We start from the raw sequence: 20628 nt of genomic DNA on the forward strand, positions 1-20628 counted from the left end.
AAGGCATTACTAGGCGAGTGACGATGCTGCGCGCACAGTGGAGCAGAGACTTCAACATAACACCAAGTTGTCAGTGTGGCAGTAAATGTACAGTTCAAGTTACAGTGTGTCAGTTAGAGCTAATGCTAATGCTAACATTAGGGTTGTACCTTTACAACGTCGGCTCTTGTGCCATCATATCCAGATGCGCTGATCTCAATGCGATGATGGTAATGAGCTCAACCCAGTGGTAGACAGATGTGTCTGCAGTGCTGCAGTAATGCAGTTACTTTGCGCCGAGATTATGCGCCATTTAAATGCGTCATGGATTTTCAACCCTGTGCTATACATTGTCTGAGTAGGGTTCAGTTTAAATGTGTTACTCACTATTGTGTTAGTTAATTTACTGGACATGAAGCATCTGTAGTGCAAAATAATATAACTTTGTTTTTCTAAATAAATGAGACTCAGCCCGCTCCTCTCCTCTCGTTAAAAAAAGGTGATATTTTAGGATCCACTATGAGTCTGTCTGCTCTCCAAAATATGAAAACAAACACTAGAAGTGACAGATCATTAATACTACAGCGTCAGTGTGCAGTGTGTGTTGTTTTGCAGTCAGTCCTGTCTGCCTCCACACACTCAGAGCTGCATCACCGCTGCTGGAGGTGAAGCTCCTTTGAACTACTTCATAACTTTATAGCCACTGCAGCTTTATAGTTAGTTTTTGCTCATTCTGAAATATAAATATGTATTAGAAAGTTGTTGTAGTTCTATATTTAGGCTTTTCCTTCTGCTGCTCTTCCAGTTGTTATTCTTCTGTCTGCCTGTCATGTCTGCAGCTCTCAGCCTGTGTTGTGTCTGCTCTCTGTCACTGTAGCTGTTTCATGGCTCCTGCATTTGTCTCAGAGACGACCAGATACTAAAACTGCTTGACATCTGTCTGGGCTTCAGCGTTGTGTCCCCTGCAAATTTTAGGAGAATGGTTTTGCACATAACAGTTACTGCTTTTCCTGCACATATGGCTGTATCACACCAGCAGTTACCGCTGCTTCCTAAGAGCATGAAGGTTCTTGGCCTTGAACTTCGGCGTCTGCGTTTGCTGTCCCACAGTCCAAAGACATGCAATAGAGGTTATTTGGTGATTCTGAATTGCTCATAAATGTGAATATGCATATGAATGGTTGCTTGTCTCTTTGCGTCAGAACCGGCATGAACCAGACACACACACCTGGGTGTGTCCCACCTCTTGCCCAGTGTCAGCTGGTGATCAGCTCCAGTCCTCCAACCTTTAAGCAGTTATAGATAAAAATAAAAATAATAATTAATAACTGTCTAGGCTGTAAAAAGTTGCACATAGTTAGCATTATTACCTCACAGCATGAAAGTTCTGAGATCAAATCCCCTAGGCAGCTGGTATCTGGGGATTATAGCTTCAGCAATTAATATAATATTAATTATTAATATAATTAATATTAATAATATTACAGTAATAATTGATAAATCATTTTGAGTCATGTTTTAATGAAAATGTCCAAGTTATCTGATTCACTGACAGTCCTTAACAATTTTTAACAGCTATTAACATTATGGATGGTCATTGACCATTATTAAAGTGATAGTTCACCCAAAAATGAAATTTCACTCAATATCTATTCACCCCTGTGCTGATGCGAGGATGGGTGAAGATCTCCAGTTCACAAAACACTCCCAGAGCTTCAACGGAAAACAGCGTTGCAGCCAAATCCAGTATGATTGAAGTGAATGGTGACCAGTTTTAAGATGTAAAAAAAGAACACAAGAAAAAACCCACAAAATGTCTCCATACTGCTCGTGTGGTGTAATCTAAGTGTCCGTAAGCCACAACATTAAAATTTGACCCAAAAACACACCATTTACACCATGTTTTTAGCCTAAATGTCAACTGTAGCCTCTCAGACCTGATCCGTGTGCACACGCCTGAGTGAAGCTCTCACTCAAGTGGCGCGACACGAGATATACGAGATCTGGCGATACCTTCACATCTTTCTTTATATGCTACCTGGAAGCGACTCAGACAACAGAGAGAGATCTGCTTAGAAATAGTGACTTGTTATGCACACAGCTGACTTTGCAAACTTGGGTTCCGAGCACCTTGGGTTCACCTAACTTGGGCAGGTTTAGATTTGGGGGTTTCTTTTCCACATGAAGGCAGTAGTCTACACCTTAAAGTGCTGTATTGAAAGGGGAAGACAATACACCAGTGTCTGATATCAGAAAGTTATAAAATGCTCACAAATCAGCCACTGCCAGCTGTTACACCAAACACAGGACTCCAGCTGAGCCTGAAGCCTGCAATGAAACTTAAAATGTCCTGTTATGTGCAGCTCTTGAATTGCAAGAGAACAGTCAGGCAAGGAAATTGAAATAAGCATAATATAATGCAGCTTTGACTTATGACAAAATCTGGTTCAGTTTGTGGAGTGAGTTCATTGGCTCTCTCTTCTCCACTTCATAGGTAGGCATCATTAATCATTAATGTTTGTCTCTCTCTTTCTGCAGGTAACTCGGTGAAGCGAGATCTCGAGGGCAGTCGCTGCCTCTCTCTCTGACGTGTTCCTGTCTGGTCACATTTTTGTCATGGCATCCTCCCTGATCAGTCGTCAGTTTGCCCTCTCCCTGCAGAAAAACTTGTGGCTCGGTGCTCCAGGTAAATACAAGACTCTTCAGTTGAAATCCAGTCCATATGCTGTTTTTTACAAGGTCGCGACATGTTTATTTTCTACAAATGTCCTCTTGTCGATGAACCTAGAAATGTTAGCAGAGCAGATTGCATCCTATTCCATTGTGAAAGTGGTTGGTGCATACTTACACACAAGCTGTCAAGACTACTTTTAGCAGCTAAGAATGGACGATAGTAAAAATAGTCAATTCTGATTTGGTTTTAAATTCTCCGTGGCTAAGTTAATCAAGCAGCAGCAGAGTCTGAGAAAGTAGAATCATCTGTAAATTCTACCAGATCAGATTTTCATTTGAATAAATCTCCTAGCTCCGCTTCATCACACTGTGAGGTATGTGTTACAAAAAATTCCCAAGTAAACTTTACTCAAAGGTAGAATCGGTAGGATTTGTCCGAGATGTTCGTAAACGCATCGGGATGTCAAATAGCAACATGTTGGATTGGTGAAACGTCCCAAGCAGAAAAAGTAAGGAAATACATGCAGAGAGCTGCAGGGTCTCTGCAGATACAGACACCACCACACACTTCCAGTGGGTAATAAGTGATGGCTGAAAGAGATTATGTAATACAAGTCTAGACGTTGTTTTCTGTTGGAAAATGTTACCTACCTATTTTACCTTAAAATATCACTGCATGATATATGTCATAATACACATAATGATGTTCTCAGGGATAAAATCAATAAAGCCGTGTTTCAGTGAGAGTAGAGCAGCATTATGTAATCATAAATGTAAATGTTTGGCTGACCTCTTCAGGAGGTGGTTATCGTACCTGTGCGTACCTGTGAGGCTGGTGATGTCTCAAAGGTCCACTCTCCTGTCAATCATCAACAGGCTGATCTGCTCTGTCAGATTTTCCACTTTGTGGCCATTGTAACCAGAATGATACACTTACTTAAAAGTCAGTCAACATTTCTCAGTTATCAATAATTTGAGGTCAAACAGCTCGGGGCAGGGCCGTTTCTAGCTTTTTGGGGGCCCTATGCAAAATGTCATGTAGGGGCCCCTATTTTGTGACATCATGGTGGGGTGATTCCAAACCCTCTAAGGTGGTCGGGGGCATGCATTGAACTTTAAACAGGCCCTCCATGATGTCACAGGCTGCTTATGGGATTGTTGCGGCATAAAATGCCTGATTTTAAAGCGGCAATACGCTCCATGTTGCAATGTTTTTAGGCAATTTTTTGCAATAAAATTGCAGGTGCAAGTGAAAATTGCAAAAGATTTTTTTGTGCAATTCATAAAAAACAAATGCAACTTGTTTTAGGGAGAACAACACTGCACTCTGTTCTGAGTGTTCTGAATAACCTCACCAGAACAGCTCTAGATTACAGAATTTGAGCACAAAACTCTGTCAAAGCAGCAATTTTCTAAAATAAAAGTGCACAGAGCGTTGATAAGTGTTGATAACGATGACAAACCTTCTGTTCCTTTCAGTACCGTGACAAAATAGAGAATTTAAACACAAAAAATAGTGAATAATAAAACAAAGCATTGAGTCAGTTCATTGAGATGTGGACAAGGTTGCAAGGTCATGCAGAATTCATGCATACAATTCAGGCATTGGTTGAACTTGCGTTAATTGTTGCTACTGTAATATGGCAGCTTCCTGGAGGGACTGATTAAAACGCTTCAATCTGGTGCACCTGAAGAGTGAAAGTGGTCAGATCTGTGACACACTCTTAACATCCTTTATATTGTTTCTAATTCAAATTCAAATCAGACGCCACACATCTCTGTTCTCCATATACCTGCTCACCAATACTTTGCTCCACAGTCCAGAGGAACAGTTAACGTTATGACTGCGATATTAGAGATAAGATCATGTTAACGGGAACATGATGTTCTGGTGGTGACCCAGTAAGCACAGACACAAAGACTTTGACTTTACACCGTCATTTTAATCTGTGCAGCTGTCTGCAGCAGCTCCTGCAGGCTCGCATCTCATCCGTGTCTGTCTGTCACACATGTAACACAACCTGAAACGTTTATTTAAGCTTCTAGGCGCTGAACAAATTAATTTATCTGCAGTTTTCAACCAGACGGAGTGTGCTGCTCTCTGGAGAGAAACGGGAAGAGAGACAGAGCCAGCGCTGGTGCAATCCCACAGACTCTAGCATCTGTTGGCCCATTTGATTATTGCCAATAATATACATAATCTACACTCATATTTTTGGGGGTTATAGACAGGAGGCTGTAGCGCAACCCGAAACCAATCCCTACCCACTACCACCTCACAACTGAGTGTCACTCAAAATCAAGTCACACTCGTAGCTGTGAAGGGCTTCTAATGAAGGGGGGTGGTATAAAAAGGGCAGTGGAACCATGGCAGCCGTAACCATAGTAATGGATAAAATGCGCTGTGCCTATAGTACAAGACAACATAAGAAGGAGAGGAAAATGTTTGTCTTTGGTGTAAATGAGCCTGGGAGACCAGACTGAAACACAAAAGGGGGGGGAGGGGTACTAGGAAATTTAACTATTGACCCCAAAACTTTGTGGAACAAACACAGGTAATTTTCCTTGTAAACTTCCTTTCAGTGCAGTGTTACACTTTGTCTTGTTGTACACAAGCTGTTACAGTCCTTCCGCCAAGAGTACCTGGTAATTAGATTTAAAAACACCAGTGCTGAAATTAAGGTTCAGGAGCTCTAGTGTGCTTCACTTTAGTCACAGGGGGCGAGGTGGTGATTTGACCTTCCTCCAGACAGCCTGGATCTAGAATCTAGAGTCTATGAGGGTCAGCTTTCCGCAGATTGGCTCAGGAGGACCCTTATTATATACCACCAATCAGCATCCTCCTTTTTTTTAAGTACCTGCCCTTTTCCAAACAGTTTCTAAGGACCATCTCTGAGATGGTTCTGTGTAACAAAGCGGTCAGCTTTTGTAATAACGTGATTCTTCCTGAATATTTTGTACTGTTAGCGGACATGTGTAGACATGATGTATGAGTGACCATTAAAAAATTGCTGCCAATAGGTGGTGCTGTAGCAGCATCATAAAACTGAATTAAGATTAAACAGCAATAAAGATCCTTGTCTGATATTTAAGCTTTTCAAGACCTCTTCTTCTCTAAAACCACACATTCTGCTGTATTTTTTTAATCTAATCTTTGAATATTGGTTATTGTTTTCTATTTGTTCTCCTCCAGCCTGCAGATATATCAGCAAGGCAGCAGCGAAGACCCAGGTCGAGTTTGACTACGATGGACCCTCCATGAAAACTTCAGTCCCTGGACCACGATCACAAGTAATACACACACTCACACACACACACATCAATCAATACACTGAGTTCCTTCCTCAGACAGTACTAATTGTAACGAACGCTGTTTTTTATTTTTTGCAGGAGCTGTTGAAACAACTGGGAGACATCCAGGTAAGTTGAGACTCTGTGTGTGTGTGTGTGTGTGTGTGTGTGTGTGTGTGTGTGTGTGTGTGTGTGTGTGTGTGTGTGTGTGTGTGCTCAGTGAGATGCAGATAATGATCTATCAAGTGAAAAACTAAGAATATGAAAATGCTGTGTAAACCAATTTTTGTGGTCAGCCAAATCATAATCAATTTTCTCACTGCCTAGCTGGCATTAATCATAGTAAAGAATATAACAATGCCTGAGTGTGTGGTAGGGCAGCAACTAACAATTATTTTTATAGTCAATTTATCGGTTGGTTATTTTCTCGATTAATCGATTAACAGTTGTTTGGTCCATAAAATGTCAGAAAATAGTGGAAAGTGTTGATCAAAGCTCAAGATAACGTCCTCAAATGTCTTGTTTTGTCCACAACTCAAACATGTTCAGTTTACGTCAGAGAAGAGTAAAGAAACCAAAAAATATTCACATTTAAGAAGCTGAAATCAGAACATTTGGACTTTTTTAATTAAAAAAATAATTACAAATTATTATTCAATTATTTAACCCTGTGATAAAAGGTCCCAACATGTGGAGCACAAGGATGCACTTCTCATATTCACGACATGACTATTTGTGTCACACAGCAGATAAATGTGTTATTGAGGTTTGTCTGCTGTTGGATGATTGAGTTCTACTGTTTGCTGTTCTCAGTACAGAACATGTCTCTTCACAGAATGTTGGTGCGATCAACTTCTTCTGTAACTATGAGGAGAGCAGGGGGAACTACCTGGTGGACGTAGACAGCAACCGCATGCTGGACATCTACACTCAGATCTCATCCATCCCAATCGGTTCGTAGCAAAAAGATACACAGTATACTGCAGTATTGATACATACTAATATATACACCTAACTGGACTCAAAGATGGCCTTTGGTGGTCAAAGGTCAAAGGTCATAAATAGTCTCTAAGTGAAGACAGCATGTTTCTCACTGGATATTATTCATTTGAGTCACACATGTACTGTGAGAACTTCCACTGAGTTAAAAAACACTTAATACCCTTTACAAAATTCATTTTAAGTTACAGATCAATATATTGATAAGTTCCATATTAAATTCTTTCAAAGTCTTCACTACAGACATTATCTGAGTCTGGACAGACATGGATGTAAACTGTAACTTCACTGGTTGGTTGAGACATACAGCAGTGAGACAGTGACTTCTCACTCTTCTTAACCGGCCACTAGGGGCTGCAAGTGATCAACAACTGCTTCAGTTTGAAATTGTTGTTTCAGCTCAGGACAACATATGTGGACGTCATGTTAATGTTGGCAGAACTTTACAAATCTCTGCTGGTTGCGTCTGGCAGTTGTGGCGGCATTGCAGTAGGTGCTTCACCACCTGTTGCCTTGCAGAGATGTGCACTCTACTGAGTGAGCTCTACTAGTATTAATATTGATATTGACAAACCAGACCACCTCCAGATGTGGTCTGGTTTGCATTCTGCAATGTCTGCATTTACACCTGCATGTGTCTGGAGTTCGACAGTTAAACTGTTGTTCATAATTCCTGTGTTTGGTTTGTCTGGATGATGAAAAACACATTTTTTGTGGCGTGTGAAACTCAGAAGAAACATTTATTATTGCTTTATAGTCCCTGTAAAAGATCTGTCAAATTGGGAGTGATTACAGGTCTGACTCCTGATTGTTAACATGGAACTAACCTTTGGTTTACATTTGGATTATGGAAACTCCTACAGCATCCTCCTGCCAAAATTAATAAATATCCTCTATAGTAAAAGAATTTAAAGACAAATATCAAAGTTTGGAGCTGTGGTTGTCTGAATATCTATTTAACATTAGAAGTGGCAGAATTTCATAACTACTAGAACGACTACAAACACTCATTTTCAATTTGACGTCTAAACTCTATTATCTTTCATGATAAATACCAGTTAATGCATTTATTACATTTATAAAATGAAAATTACACCCAATGTGTGTTTTATTTGTTTGTTTATCACTTTTTCTGTAGCATAATAACCATCTGTGATCTGATTCAAATTTTAGATTAATGTAATTAATTAATTAATCACAAAAAATAATCATAGCCTATGGGAAAAAGCTGGAAACGAGTAAAAGAATATAACCAAAACAAGTTGGAATCTGTTAGTAATAAGTGAGAGTACTTTGTTTCAAAATTTGAGAGCTTTGAGTTATATGTGTTGAGACAAAAAGTGTTACAACCGTCCCTGGTCTCCAGTACTAAAATTTTTTAATTGAGTCTAATTAATTAATTGTTAGTATTTTAATGTCAGGAAATTGGAAAATCAAGACCACTGAAGTTTTATTGATAGAGATGATGATAGTTACTAAGCAACCAAGATGCATCTCCAACTGTGCAAAAATTAACAATTATATCGGTAGTGGTAATTTCCATGTTGTCAATACGACCTCCGATTGCTAACACAGATAAAAATGATCAATTTTTCTTTTTGTGTGATTTATGTAAAAAAAAAAATTGAATGAAAATACAGACACCTTCAGGACAGATCAGGCACCAGCAGCGTTGTTATTATTGTACATATATATTTGAAAACGGTCAAAATGGTCACCTTTGCAGTTCTCGTGTTAATGAAAGCATTGTTACATTTTTCAAAGACACACCACTACTCCAGCCTGGCTGCACTACTTCCAGTCTGATTTCACATTATTTTCAGTGGTTTCAGCTTCGAGGCCTCGGGGCCTCCCTGACAGAAGGGGTTTTTGTTGCAGCTTGGAACTCACACACTTGATTAATTCATTAGCTGAAAGGAGCTTCCAGCTCGAGAATGTAAGAATGCATGCATGCAAATGAGTAGATTTATTTAAGACCATACCACGTCTATAGTTTTAGGTAGAAATGATTTTTTTATGTTCACCATGTTGTTCTACTCTACTCTCTCTACTCTAAAATTTCTAAAAAAAAATGATTTGATTTTTAGCTAGAGAATTTTCCACACAGAACTTGTCCATCTTATCATGTCCAAAACAAAGCACTGAAGGTTTCTATAAATCTGTCCCTGATTTCACAACTGGGACAAGGATGTTATTTCTGAGCCTTGACCTTTTTGCAGATAAACTGACGGTGGTTCAAATGTTACACTGATAAGCTGATGTTTCAGTAGGAACACTAAGAAAGAATGTATGTCCTGTTTGTCATTGTGATGGAAGTCCCCGGGGTTTGTGGACTAGAGATTTGCCCTCCAGCATTCGAATGATCTACATGGAAAACAGCCTGAACGCAGCGGCTCTCATTTTCTGCTCACCCTCGTTTTCTGTGTCTGTGGCTCAGCCTCTTTATCTCCATGAATTGATCAGTTATTTTGTCTGTAAAATGTCAGAAAATGGTGAAAAAAGTTGATCAAAGCTCAAGATGACATCCTGAAATATTGTTTTTGTGTCCACAACTCAGAGATATTCAGTTTACTGTCAAAGAGGAGAAGAGAAACCAGAAAATATTCTCATTTAAGAAGCTGAAATCAGTTTGGACATTTTTAAAATAAAAAAATACTAAATGATTTGTCGATTATCAAAATGGTTGTTGATTAATTTAAGTCGATTATTGATCAATTTGCTAATTAATTAAATTGTTGCAGGTCGAGTGAAGTACATCAAGAAACTTAAACTTTTACAGAGAATATTTCCTCAGAATGTCTGGCACAATCTGCCAAAACAGATATTATTCTAGCCAATATTTATCAGCTATAAATTCAATATTAGATTAATAGATCATTTAAAATTCCCATTGTCAGTGGTTAATTTATCATCCCTGATATTATTTATTGTGCACAGTCTCTGAGAAGCCAGGGAAAGAGTTTAAGGCATCCGCACTTGTTCATGGTTGTAATATTGATTTTGAAAATTACTCAAACTGATTAACTGATTATCAAAATAGTTGAGGATTAATTTGATAAACAATTTAAGATTGATTAATTTATTAATCATTGCAGCTTTAGTTGAGTAATAAATGAATAAGGGCCAAACTCATAGCAGAGGAGTTAGTTTAGGGACAAATCCCTTTTTTTTGTCCATTATGATTTTAGTTTTTAAGGTTTGTTTCTGTGAAATTAATTCCACATGTGGATGCTAAATTACTAAAATGATTTATAATCAATATTTCTGCTTTTACTTGGCTGGGTTGTCCAATTAACAAGGTACACTGATAATGTGTTTCTTGGTCTGGACTCGATCAGGATGTGGATTGAAAGGTTTAGGAATTTACTCATCAAATGATATATTTTCCAGACTGGAGAAATCTGTTGGTCTATTGTGATATCTGACGTCGTTTAACATGTAATTACACTTGCTATGATTAGTTCAAAGACCCCAGATGAGCAATTCAAGTTAAAGAGAGAATACCGTTCAGAAAGCGCCTCAAACACGTGGAGAGCTTCACTGTACCTTACTGCTCTCTGCTGGCTGGAAGTGGAACAGCACTGTGATTTATGTAAGTCAGCCTCACCAGTTTGGTAACATTCAAGATTCAAAGCTTTATTGTCACAAGAACAGAAAACAAAGTTGCTCGTATATATGAATATATGCATGCGTTGTGTTCATACACACAAAAGGAAATATCCCTCTCTGTATGTTTGAAAAATGATTTCTGTCCGTATGTCATCAAACAGTTTTTTGTTATTGTTTTAATGTGAGTGAGACCCCCAGGGGCGAGGTCCTATATACATAAAAAAAAAACCTCATTATTTTAATAGGACATGTACAGTAATAGGACATGAGTGTGTGTGGTCTGCCTCACTGTGTTGAACCAGAACATGTCGACTGCTGCACATCATCATCCAGCCCTTCTCTCTTCCTCCATCTTTCCCCACTCCTCCTCTGTCCTCCCTCAGGCTACAACCATCCTGCTCTCCTCAAACTGATGGCCAATCCCAACAATCTGGTAGGTCCTCCTCACATACAACATCATTTTTGTCAGGGCATACTAATGCTAATGTTTGCTATTGAATGATATAGTGCAGTGTTCACTAAAAATAGCAGATTCTTCATATTGCGCCCTGCAAACATTATGATATATTGAGATCTTAATAGAGCTAATCGTACTGGCTGATTTCTATATTTTGTTATATATTACACCACTGGTTCCCAACCTGGGGTCCAGAAATCACAAGGAAGTCCCAAGTCGTTGTCTGTTCTGAGGTCCTCAATATCAGATTTGCACGTATTAACTAAAATCACAGATTCAGGGTTCCTACACCTTTTCCAAAGTCAAATTCAAGCATTTTCAAGCATTTTCAAGGTGCATTTTCAAGCTTTTCTAGCACCTTACAGCTGCGCTAAATAACATATTCATATACAAAATTATTATTTCATCACATTAAATCAGATTTTATTGCACTATTAGCAACAAAAAAATATGTTTTATGATAGAATTCTACAGATGGGTTATAAATTAAAGGAAAACAGCAGATTTGACCTCCTGTTGTGCATTTTCTGTAACCAATAGTTGAAAGTGATAATAATTGAATAATTGATTAATCAGATATAAGACACTCTTTTTTAAATTTAATTTTTAATTTTTTTTTTTTAAATTTAAATTAAATTTTTAGCATTGTCATTTTTTTTCTCTTTTTTCTCTTTTATCATTATTTTTAGTTTCATTTTAAGATTCTTTATCCAATGAATGGCTCTGCCACACAAAACAGTCTGTGTCAAATGAGGCAAAATTAATGCCTTTTCTAGACTATTGATTAATTATCTCTGAACACATGTTGAATTGGCTAAATTCTTATTTGACAATGAATCAAGTAATGATTAATCATAAGCTTCCTGTACAATCTGGCTCTATCTGACTTATTTTATTTTATTTATCTAAAAAGTTAACTTCTGTCTGACTTATTATGAAAGTATTGCAACATTTACATTTTTAAGCAGTTTCAAGCCCTTTGTCCAAACTCCAAAAAGCACTTTTCAAACTTTAAAACCAGGGCATTAGAATTCAAGTGTTTTGTGGGATTTCTAGCACCTTTACAAACCCTGCAATGTATACAAAACTATTTAAAATTAAAAATAGTTGGTTACAGTGTAGACTAGTTAGCAGGATTGTTTTTGCCATATTACATCTTTTATATAGTTTTCATCATGTTCATCTTGTAAGTTCTTTTACGTAATTCTCATCTTTTACACTGTTATGTCTTGTTAAGTCTTTTATGTTGTTTTTGTCATGTTCATCTTGTTCCGTCTCTTATGTCATTATCTTTTAAAGGCTTTTACGTCGTTTTTGCCTCGTTGTGTATTTCATATGGTTACATCTTTTATGGCATTTTCATCCAGTTCATCCTGTTATATCTTTTATGTTGTACTATATAACTTTTTATGCCTTTACGTTGTTTTTTCTTTGCTACATCTTTTATGTCGCTTTCGTCATGTTCATCTTGTTACGTCTTTTACATCTTTATCTTTTAAAGTCTTTTACTTTGTTTTTGTCTTGTAAAATATTTTATGTGGTTACGTCATGTTCATCTTCTTATGCCTTTAACATGATTTTTATCTTTTTATGTTGTTCCAACTTTTTGTTCATCTTTTTGTCTTTTACATTGTTTTCACCTCGCTATGTCCTTAAGTTGTCTTCATCGTTACATTTGTTGTCCATGAAATGCACTGATGGACACACCAAAGACTTGTTTTTTCTGTGTTCTTTTTCCATCTGTCAGCAGTGCAGTTACTAATGGATGTTATCAGTGAATGGAGGTTACACCGTTGTTGACCGTGTGTGTGTGTTCATTGATTTGTTTTCTGTGTATCTTTCAGAGTACACTTGTGAACCGACCTGCTCTGGGAATCCTGCCACCTGAGAACTTCCCAGACAAGCTAACTGAAAGTCTTCTCTCAGTTAGTAACACACTCAAACACACTTATTCACCACTCAGAATTAAAAAAAATACTATCATTAAACAGTGTTATTATTGGTGCATTTAAACAACAGTCCTGCGGCTTGTCTTCCCTCCTATCAGGTGGCTCCCAGTGGAATGACTCGCGTTCAGACGATGGCCTGTGGTTCCTGCTCCAATGAGAACGCTTACAAATCCATGTTTATCTGGTACAGGGTGAGTGAGTGCATGCTGGGAAAGTGTTAAGAGTTAAGAAGAGCCTGCTAGAAGTTCAGTTCACAGAGAGTGAAATGAGCTACTTCACCTTCATAGTCCCAAAAATGAACTAGTTCACGTTCATTTCTTCTTTCTTTTTTTACATTTAATTTTAAGTCTTCAGCAAAAATAGATCTAGACTTTTGCTTTGAAAGCAGATGATACCTGACATCTAAAAGAATTCAAATTCAAGTCGATTATTAGATACTACAGCAGTAATGTGATTACTTTGAGGTGTTCTTTTATTTAAGATACCATGGGTTAATCTAACTTTCAGTGTTTCAACTGACCCCAACCACTGTAACAATTGCTCCTACCAAGGGGGCAGTGGTAACACTCCGACTTCTTACATAAAATTTACTGTTACAGTCTTGTCATTATTGGTGAAAATATATCAACTTAATCATTAATTAGTGCACATATATATGTTTCTTATATGAAAAGGTGACTTTTGTATTTGAAGTAGTCTGGGAGTTATTAAGGAAAATTAAAAAGAAAGAAAAAGATACAATTGATCCCGGTCTCCCCTATCTGAAAATATCAAGTTAGTGTTTCAAAATAATGAGAATAATCACTTGGAATCTCACAATAATGACTTAATATCTTAAAATAATGACTTGGAATGACAAGTTTCTCATTTTGAGATATACAGCCAATATTTTAAAATCATAAATCATTATTTTGAGATTCCAAGACATTATTTGGACAAAGTTTCTCATTATAATGACTCACAGGATCTTCTATTTTACATCATGTTGTCAGAAATGTGCTTCCACAGATACAGATGTTTGGAGCAGAGTGTATAAAGTGGATCTGTCTGTGTGTTTCTCACTGTTAACAGACTCCAGCCTGCAGTGTAGTTCATACACTTCACTGATAAACCACAGAATTATAGACAAACATGAGGCTTCATGATCAAAGAAAGTTTTTATATCACATCGACATGTGCACGCTCTCACTGCTGCGATCGCAATTTTTCTTAATCAGCTGACCTCATGAGTGCTGTTACTTCTCTCAGAAGTGAACGACATTCATGTGCACCTTCATTTATTGCAAACAGATTCATTCAGTTCACCGTTCACCAAAAATAGGAGCACGTTCAATGCATGCCGCTCATTAAATGTGTTCATGCACAACACTGGATTTAACAAGATTTTAACTTAAAAGCCTGCAATCAACATATTACAATCATATACTCATATTAACATTTTCATGATGAAAATTAAATTTCTAGTAGGGGTAGAGGTTGGAGGGTGTGGAGAGGGCAGGGACTATTTGCATATTCATGAATCTTTGAATACTAAATGAAGGGAAGGTGTAGAGCTGTGTGTAAGACATATTAACAAGGTATTTTAACTTATTTTGCATTCATCAGACACAATTCATCACTTCTAGCCGAGCATTTTATATTGTTTAAAACATGACTGTTCACACAGATATGAAGCAACATAAATATTGTTGCTTTCTCTGTAGAATAAGGAGCGAGGCCACAACACACCATCTGATGACGACCTCAACACCTGCATGGTAAACCAGGTGGGTGAAAGAAGTCTCACATCTCATCAGAATATTTTGTGATTTCCAGCGGTATTGTACTAAATATTTGCTTCTTCTTTGTTTCTCTGTTACTATCTCTTTTTTTTTTTTTTATCTCTCTGTCTTTCCGTCTCAGGCCCCAGGCTGTCCAGACCTCAGTATTTTATCTTTCATGGGAGCTTTCCATGGAAGAACCCTGGGTATGTTGAATACCTACACAGACACACGCTGCCATATTGCTGATATTTGTTGTCTGGAAAGTAAAAGTACAGATACCTGAAAAATCTAATTAAGTACAGTAACAGTCTGTTTGTACTTCCCACCTCTGCCTTTAACCACATCACTTTTCATATTAATATGTCCATCCTTTCCTTTAAAGGTTGCCTGGCAACGACACACTCTAAAGCAATCCACAAGCTGGATGTGCCGTCATTTGATTGGCCAATCGCTCCATTCCCCAGACTGCAGTACCCACTGGAGGAATTTACCAGAGAGAACGCACAGGAAGAGGCTCGCTGTCTGGAGGAGGTCGGCTGTGTGTTTGTGGAGGGGATGTGTGCGTGTGCACAATCATGAAGCGCACTTTATACACACAATTAAAACTGCATTGTTAGTCTTTTCACTCTCCTTAACACAAAAAAAAGAGCTAAAAAGGAAAAAACAGTTAAATCAAGTTGTTTAATCAATCGAATACCCTCCACAAATAAAACATATTTTGTTTGAGTTTTTGTAATCCTGAGCCTTTTTTGGTGAGGTTATTTACAATCCTCAGAACAGAGTGCAGTTTTGTTAATCGGAACTTTCTTGCAATTTTCACTTGCTCCTTCAATTTTTTTTGGAGAATAATGCCTAAAACATTGCAACATGCATCACAGTTTTGACATTTTAGGCCTCGACAATCCCAATAACAGCCTGGAGGGAGTGATGTATAATCCATTTCAGATCATTTTTCATTGTCAGCTCACGTTTGACTGACAGATGCCTCAGGAATCTCAACACAGACGCTCAATAATGTCCTGCTGTGGACAGCTGTAGACGCAGAGAGCAGCAAATCGTATTTTAGCACCTAAAGAAAAAAAACACCTAAAAAAATCAATATGGATTTAAGTGTAAGCTATATTTAGAACATGTTCGCTGCTTGACTTTGTCGTCAGGCAGCGTTTTCCAATGAAGAACCAAAGCCGCTGTCTCTGCTCTTTTTACTGCCACCAGACTCCATGGACAGAAACGGTCTTTTTACCTCACAGGAGTTGTAGGACTTAGTGCAGCTGCAGCAGCAGGAGAAGAGATGTTTTGTTGCACCCACATAGCAACTGACATGGATTTTTTATGATTAGTTTGTGGAATTAATTGCATAATTTTCATAATAAATCTCTTAACTTATATGACAGTATTTCCAATGTGGATTAAATCTGATTTCTAATACTTCTTATATGCTAACTGTTATGTCTATAAGATCCTAAATTACATGGTTTGAAGACTGTAGTGGATTTGGCTGTAAGAGATAAAAATGGCAGCTCTGAGAAAGAAGAATAAAAAGTGTGTACTGTGTGTTGAAACTCTCATGTGTGTCTCCAGGTGGAGGATCTGATTGTGAAGTGGAGGCAGAAGGGAAGACCTGTGGCAGGAATCGTAATTGAACCAATCCAGGCCGAAGGCGGCGATAACCACGCCTCCCCAGACTTCTTCAGAAACCTCCGCAACATTGCACGCAAGGTAACAGTCTTTGCTGTGGCAAGAGGTCTTATAAAGGTTGTGGCTTGTTTTTTTTTTGTTTTTTTTCCTCATTCTGAGTTGCATCAGCGTGGGAAGTATAGTGTTTTGCAAGCTTCACACACCACAGCCAGCATCTTATGAAAGAGCGGTGGCTCTCAGACTCCCATCAGGAGCTGAAAAAGTTCACATCCCAACTTTTTTTTTATAATCAGTCATTAACTATGATAGCTGTCCTTTTTTCTTTTCAAATTACTCTCAACCCAACCTGCTTTACTCTGTTCCACCTGCACAACCATTTAGAAACACTGCGATAGAGTTACTCTACACAGATTAGATCTTATTTTGAACTTTTCCCTTCTTATGGGACGCCACCGCACATCGTTGTGAACTTGATCATTCATATGACTACATGAAGACTTTCCCACTAAATCTGCTGCTCCTTGACCTTCCTGTCACTGACTGAATAACTTCTCCTTTTCTTTTCTTTCCTTCTACTCGAGTTGATGATCTGTCTCCCCTGTTCGCATTCCCATCATGCCTGTTAACCGGTGTGTTAACCGTTTCTCTCTTCTCAGCATGGCTGTGCTTTCCACGTGGATGAAGTCCAGACCGGTGGAGGCTCCACAGGAAAGTTCTGGGCCCATGAGCACTGGGGCATGGATGACCCTGCTGACATCGTCTCCTTCAGCAAGAAGCTTCTGACCGGTGGCTACTACCACAAGGACGAATTACAGGCTGATAAGGTTTGACAAAAGTCAAAAATAGTTGCAAGCATATCAAAATTCACAACATGTTTTTCTCTAACAAAATATTCTGCTGAAAATGGTGTTTAACCTTATTAACACGTCCATGTGGTGTTTTTAATGTGTCTTTTTTTTTTACTTACAGTTGTATTTTCTTATGTATCTCTTGTCAACTTTTTTCAGCCATACAGGATCTTTAACACATGGATGGGTGACCCATCAAAGAACTTGTTACTGGCAGAAGTTCTCAACGTGATTCGCAGAGAAAACCTTCTGGAGGAGGTGACTCGTTCTGGGAAAGCTTTGCTAAATGGCCTTTATGAGCTACAGGTAATTCTGTTTGTTTGTGTGGGGGTGCAGCTGTAAAGGTGCAGTTGTTTTATTAGGGCCAAACTGTCATTTATTCATTTTTGGATATAATTTGATCAGATATTCACAACAGGGTCAGACCACCCAGATTGAAGTGGCTGTATGTACAATACAAGTTACATATACAGAACTGTATATACCGTATGTATGTGGTTTCCATGTATTTTTAGGTAAATGCATTTCTTATTCCTTCACCTGATCCTGACACAGTGTTTGCACTAAGCTGATTTTATTGTGTCAGACTTTTTGATGTCACCTTTGACTTTCAGACTCTTTAAAAATGAAAGAACACCAAAATGTACAGCGTGTATTTATATATTTATCAATATGCATGCCATTGCATGTAGTAAAGCATAATGATGACATATTCACAGCAGTATTTTTCTGTAGGATAACAACCATCAGTGATCTGATTCAAATTGTAGATTAATCTAGAATTACTCAGAGCGAGAAACAGTTAAATGTATTTTATAAGATTATAAACATGTTATTCTAACTTTGCTAATAAATTTTCACTTCATCACAAAAAATAATCACAGCCTATGGGAAAAAGGCTGGAAACGAGTACAAAAATAAAACCAAAAAAAGCTGGAAACATTGCTACTCATAATAAGTAAGGGCGTCTAGGTGCAGAGACAAAAAAGCGTTACAACCGTCCCTGGTCTCCCCTATTTTATTTTTAATTGCGTCTAATTAATTAATTATTTGTATTTTAATGTCGGGAAATTGGAAATCAAGACCACTTTTTAAGTTTTATTGACAGAGATAGTGATAGTTACTAAGCAACCAAGATGAATTTCCAGCTGTGTCAAGAGTAACAATATAACAGTGACAGTTTCCGTGTGGTTGGCTTGTCTTCCTATGGTCAAAATAGGTCAAAATGATCACATTTTATTTGCCTTTTGTGTAATTTATTTAAAAAAAATTATGAAAATACAGACACTTTTAGGAAAAGCCAGGCTCCAGCAGCTGTGTATTTTTTAATTAAACAAAGTTATTGCACATATAAATTTGAAATGGTCAGAATGACAACTTGGCTGTTCTAGTGTTAATATTAATATTGTGTTTTGGAGCTTGTTTGTCAGAGTTTGTTGTGTGATATGTTGACATTATACAACGTGATATATAATTTTGTTTGCCTGCCCTCAGTAGGGATGACAATATTTTTTTACTTGAATAATTCTCAGCATGAATATGACCTGAATGTTTGTGAACATGAACATGAACATGAACATGAACATGAACGTGAAACATACGTGTGGTCCGCAGACTCGGTACCCCGGCATGCTGAGCCGAGCCCGAGGACAGGGGACCTTCTGTGCCATTGACATCTGTGATGACGCCACACGCAACACCATCCTGCTCAAGGCCAGAGACAAAGGTATGAAGTACATCGCCGTTCATCCATTCGTTGTGGCACCCTCTCATTTTGATTGGTTTAGGATGCTCATGGGTTAGCCCCTGCTGTTGGGATGCAGACTGAATTTGGATGTTGCACTCGGCCATATTGCGATTTTATTGTAATTGCGAATAATTTTGCAGCCTGAGTCGCCATCATGTGTTTGTCATCGACAGGTGTCCTCCTGGGAGGGTGCGGGGATCGATCGATCCGTTTCCGTCCCTCGCTGGTTTTCAAGGAGTACCACGTCCACCTCTTCCTCAACATCTTCAACGACGTGTTGGCCCAGCTCAAATAAACCTCCACCCTGAAGGAATCTGACTGACACTGCACGAGCCTGAGTCAACCCAGAACGGAGAGAGAGGGAAAACGCGCCATGATAAGCACAATCCATACAATAACTCGCACAGATATACCTTAGAACCTGTTTCAAGATCAGTTTATAACTGAAGGCTGACCAGTAATCATCTCCTTAGCTCAGAAGTGATAATGATGATATCCTCTTCCTCTGTCGGCAGCAACTGAGAATTTCGCAGAATGTTCAGGTTTCTGTAAATTAAATCTTCTGAAACGACTCCAGAATCTTTTCCCATCAGGTTCCTGTATGTAGACTGACTTGACTCGCAGAACTCTGGCTGAAGTCAGCAAATCTTTCACACACTTTACTGGCTGAGATTCTAAAAGTGTGGGTCTGTTCCTCAAACGGATGTGTAGCAACAGCATTAGATAAATGTAAATAAGTTGTCGAAGATCCCGAGTCCTTATTAACCTCTGCTAACGGCTCAGAACAAAGTCTTTTCATTCTCACGTGCCAACGTCACCCCAGCGCCCGACCCGGTCACAGGAGAGGTTCTAGTGATCCTGTTTGTTGTCAGAAAGCAGGCAGGACTCTGTGTCAGTGATGACTCTCTGTAGGAACACACAATAAAGCCGATGCCAGCCTGCATGTCATTTACTGCCGTCCATTAGAAACGTCCTTGTTATGGTTCTGACTGTCGTGTTTCTCATAATAGGAATGACTTTTCAGCTTGAAAATGTTGTAGCCCAGAAAAATGTGAAAATCTTTAAATGGACCACAAAAATGTCATAGATTATTTAGTGCCTGCATGTCACTTAAATGTGCTAACTTTTTTTTTTTTTGAACTGCCTCAAGCGAGAGCAGCCATCGATAACCTTAACAGAACAAAAAAAAAAATCTGAACACATTCACTTTACTCTTGAATAAGTGCTTCATATCATTCGTCCTTATTTCTCAAAAATACTGTACTGCAATTTCAAATGCAACACTTCTCACTTGTGGGAGAATAGAGATAGTGTTAGTGAATTAAAGGTATGGTTCACCCAAAAATGAAAATTCAGTGACTATCTACTCGCTCTCATGTCGATCAAAGGTCGGGTTAATTTTTTTTAGTCCGCAAAACACTGCTGGAGTTTCACAGGAAAACAGCATTGCAGAATCTCCCAAACTATTGAAGTGAATGGTGACCAGTTTTCAAACGGAAAAAACAAACAAAAAAAAAAGCAAAAACATAAAATGCCTCCATACAGCGCGTCTGGTGTAATCCAAGCCTCCTAAAGTCCAAAAGATGTTATGTTTTTAGCCTAAATCTTCACTGTAGAGCCTTAGCTTTTAGCCACATTCGCTTGCACGTGCACACCGTGGTGTGACGGTGTGCAC

At 38.3% G+C, this 20628-nt stretch overlaps 1 protein-coding gene across 1 annotated transcript; it reads left to right on the forward strand.

The window, feature by feature from the left end:
- The first annotated feature begins 2492 nt into the window (after nt 1-2492).
- Nucleotides 2493-20225, forward strand: abat (4-aminobutyrate aminotransferase). Its single transcript, XM_084744545.1, has 15 exons — nt 2493-2665; nt 5846-5943; nt 6043-6072; nt 6779-6896; nt 10935-10984; nt 12853-12933; nt 13056-13148; nt 14661-14723; nt 14860-14923; nt 15103-15251; nt 16302-16439; nt 17015-17182; nt 17366-17512; nt 18821-18932; nt 19127-20225. The coding sequence occupies exons 1-15, from the start codon at nt 2596-2598 to the stop codon at nt 19246-19248; spliced, it is 1503 nt and encodes a 500-aa protein (XP_084600671.1). The 5' UTR covers nt 2493-2595; the 3' UTR covers nt 19249-20225.
- Nucleotides 20226-20628: the final 403 nt, after the last annotated feature.

The sequence above is a fragment of the Lutjanus erythropterus genome, chromosome 19 (assembly GCF_056507025.1).
Source record: "Lutjanus erythropterus isolate fLutEry1 chromosome 19, fLutEry1.hap2, whole genome shotgun sequence".
NCBI classification, from domain to species: Eukaryota; Metazoa; Chordata; class Actinopteri; order Lutjaniformes; family Lutjanidae; genus Lutjanus; species Lutjanus erythropterus.